Genomic DNA, 3,135 nt, shown 5'->3' on the forward strand with positions numbered 1-3,135 from the left:
CACACACACACACACAGGTCCCCAGCTGTTGGCCAATTGTCAAGATGGCGATCAGACTGCAGAACAAAAGGGAGGCCATTCAGTTCACTAAGCGGTTCCCCCACGATCCGTCTCCCCCCACTGGCACTCTGCCCAGCTCCCCATGATCCGTCTCCCCCACTGGCACTCTGCCCAGCTCCCCACGATCCGTCTCCCCCAATGGCACTCTGCCCAGCTCCCCCACTGGCACTCTACCCCATTCTCCCTCGATCCTTCACCCCTCTGGTTAGAGGGCAAAAAATGGGCAGAGGACAGAGACGGACAGAGACACGGACATGACAGAGACACACGGGGTGGGGGGGGGGGGGGGAGAGAGAGAGAAAAAAAAACAAACAGATGGGGGGGCGGGGAAGAGAGAAGACAGAGACACAGACACACAGAGACAGAGACACACACACAGAGACAGAGCGAGAGAGAGGGAGAGAGAGAGAAGCAGGTCGGGGTCTTGCATGGGCGGTGACCTGCAGACAGAGCTGGCACTCACCCTCTGCCGTGCCCTCCGACCGAGACGACCTGGAGATTGAGCGATCCACGCCCACGGTCTGGTCTGCTCCCCGCCCACTGGCCCACCACCATGCCAGCGATCTCCAGCTTACCCCCCTGGTGGGCAATCTGCTGCATAGCTGCAGGAGGTCGGGGGTCAGAGGTCACCACAATGGCCTGCAGTAATAGACACACCACCACCCGCACCCCCACCCAAAACCAATCCATGCCCCCTCCTCTCAGAGTGGGTCACCACACCATCCGACCCCCCATCCCCAGTCCCAAATATCGCCCTGACCCACAGAGGGACGATGAAGGGGGTCTGGCGTTGTGTATATGTCTGTGTGTGGGTCAGTATTTTGAGGGGCGGTAGTGAGAGAGTGAGGGAGTGTGCGCAGACGTAGTGGTGGCGGGGGGGAGGGGGGTGGTGAGGAAGTGGGGAAGAATCCAACCTGAAAGGTGGAGAGGAATCAGACCTCGGTACCAGGAGGTTCAATGTGGTGGGGGTTGGGGACGGTGGTTTGTGATGTTCAGACACTAACCATCCCCACAAACAGCAGGTAGGACAGTGACCCTTACCCGTTTACCGCGCGCCCCCCCACCCCCCCAGTGGATACCAGCTCCCGTTGCCCCCTCTTCTGCCCCCCCCCCCCCCCCCCCCCCCAATCACAGGCAGACACACGCCCTCCGACCACCGCCACCACTCACCAGACAGACTCCTGCCCCGCCCTGGGGGGTGGGGCACTGGGTCGAAGGGCCGGCCGTACATGCGCATGGGGTACAACGGTGCCATCATCGGGGGCATGAAGCCGGGCAGCGCCATGGGGTGGGGCATCACCGACTGTCGGCTCAGGGAGAGCCCCTCCAGAATACTCTGTCGCATCCTCTCCACCTTCGCTACCTGGTCAGCCTGGGCGGGGGGTGGGGGCGTGCAGTGCAGGGAGGGGAGGGGGTGGCGTGCAGAGAGAGGAGGGGGGTAGGTGGGGAGAGGGTGTTGGTGGACAGGCAGGTTGTGTGGGGAGGGGGGAGGTGGTGGGGATGTGCGGGGAGGAGAGGGAAGAGAAACGGGAGATGGGGCGGGGGGAGGAGCAGGAGAGATGGTGGCAGGGGGTGGGGTCGGGGGAGAGCAAGGAAGGGCGAAGGAGAGATGGAAGGGAAAAAAAAAAGGGAGGGAGAGATGAAGAGAAGACTAATGAGATTTGACCTGCAGCACGGCTGATAGCGCTTGAGGGGTCGGGGTTGGGTGGTGGGGGGGGGGGAGTCTATGGGGGCAGAGAGAGAGGTGCAACCGAGCACGACCTCAGAACTCTGTCCCCACCCTGCTGCCATCCTGTGCGCCACCCACCTCCCCCGCTCCCCCCGCCCCCGGGCACTGACTGCATGCTGCTTTGGCTGGGACCGGGCAGGAGACAGAGAGCACCTCAGTGGTGAGTAACACATGCCTGCCCCCCGCCCCCCACCCCCGGAAGAGCCCTCCCGAAACACACCCAGCCCTCAGCTGGGGTAGACAGACCCCACCCCCTCCTGCTTTAGGTCTTTGCTGTGACCTAACTCACCCACCTCCCCACCCCACACACACACATACCAACGTCCTCCAATCCTGTCACCTGGAGCACGCAGACCATGGCGGCCTGGGGAGCTGAGAACGTGAGGCGCCACAGCGCCCTCACTGGCTGGGAGGTGTAACTGCAGCGTGACACGTTTACATAGGACCGGCCCATGGGGCTGGAACTGGCAGAAAAAGCGTGGGCGGCCACGTTTGCCACCGCTGAACGCAGACAGACAGACAGACAGACACATACCTGACCATCGCAGAGGTCGATGAGGGGCGCTTTCTCCCTGGTGGCCTGGACAAACTTGCTGTGCAGGAGTTTGCCATCAAAGTAAATCCAAGGGCAGCAGTGGTCCCATGGGATGGGCTGGCCACAGGCATCATTGGCGAAGAGGGCAGTGTCTACGCCACTCATAAAGAGGGCTGCCAGCTGGATCCCACGGGCATCTAGCTTATCGATCTTCCAGAGGCAGAATTAAACAGAAAGGTGGGGGGGTGTTGGAAAGACGGGTTAGACACATCGACTGAACCTCCGCTCGCTGTCCTGCCACCTCCCCCCGCCCCCCCACTCCATTCCCAGGCCCGACATGGTGTGTGTGCGCGTGCGCATGCGAGGGAGACAGCACAACTACGAACGCTCTGCCATTTATAGGATTTCTGGTAGAGCGAGAGAAAAAAAATCAAAAGCACCTTACAGATCCTAAGCCACGTGCTGCACAGCAAGACTCCAGAAAACAGGGCACCTCCCTGTCAGAGCTGGAACTGACAGGGATCTTTCAAGACAGTGCAGCGGTTTGATGGGGAAATGGAGGGAGAAATTGTGTTTCCAGACGTACCTTCAGTTCCTGAAGCTGATCGGGCTCGTACAGTTTGGAGGAGACGGCCTGGGCCAGGAAGGCGTCCAGTTCGTGTCTGTGCAGGATCCTGCTGCCTGGCCACTGAACCATGTACCTGGGAAAAGCAACAGAGAGAGAGAGAGGGAGACCAGAACCCACTTTGACTGCGAGGGAACAAATTCCATTTGTGTGTGTTAGAGTGGTGGGGCGGGTGCAGGGGCCGCA

At 61.0% G+C, this 3,135-nt stretch overlaps 1 protein-coding gene across 1 annotated transcript in view; it reads right to left on the bottom strand.

Moving 5' to 3' along the window:
- Positions 1–500: 500 nt before the first annotated feature.
- LOC109926372 (constitutive coactivator of PPAR-gamma-like protein 2) overlaps positions 501–3,135 on the bottom strand; it is a gene marked incomplete at its 5' end in the record, with an annotated part of 21,447 nt that continues 18,812 nt past the window's right edge. The window contains 4 exons of the mRNA XM_048619930.1: positions 501–662; positions 1,231–1,432; positions 2,325–2,534; positions 2,911–3,025. Coding sequence (XP_048475887.1) covers positions 520–662; positions 1,231–1,432; positions 2,325–2,534; positions 2,911–3,025 — 670 coding nt within the window. The remainder of the gene's footprint in view (positions 663–1,230; positions 1,433–2,324; positions 2,535–2,910; positions 3,026–3,135) is intronic.

The sequence above is a fragment of the Rhincodon typus genome, chromosome 44 (genome assembly GCF_021869965.1).
Source record: "Rhincodon typus isolate 14 chromosome 44, sRhiTyp1.1, whole genome shotgun sequence".
NCBI classification, from domain to species: domain Eukaryota; kingdom Metazoa; phylum Chordata; class Chondrichthyes; order Orectolobiformes; family Rhincodontidae; genus Rhincodon; species Rhincodon typus.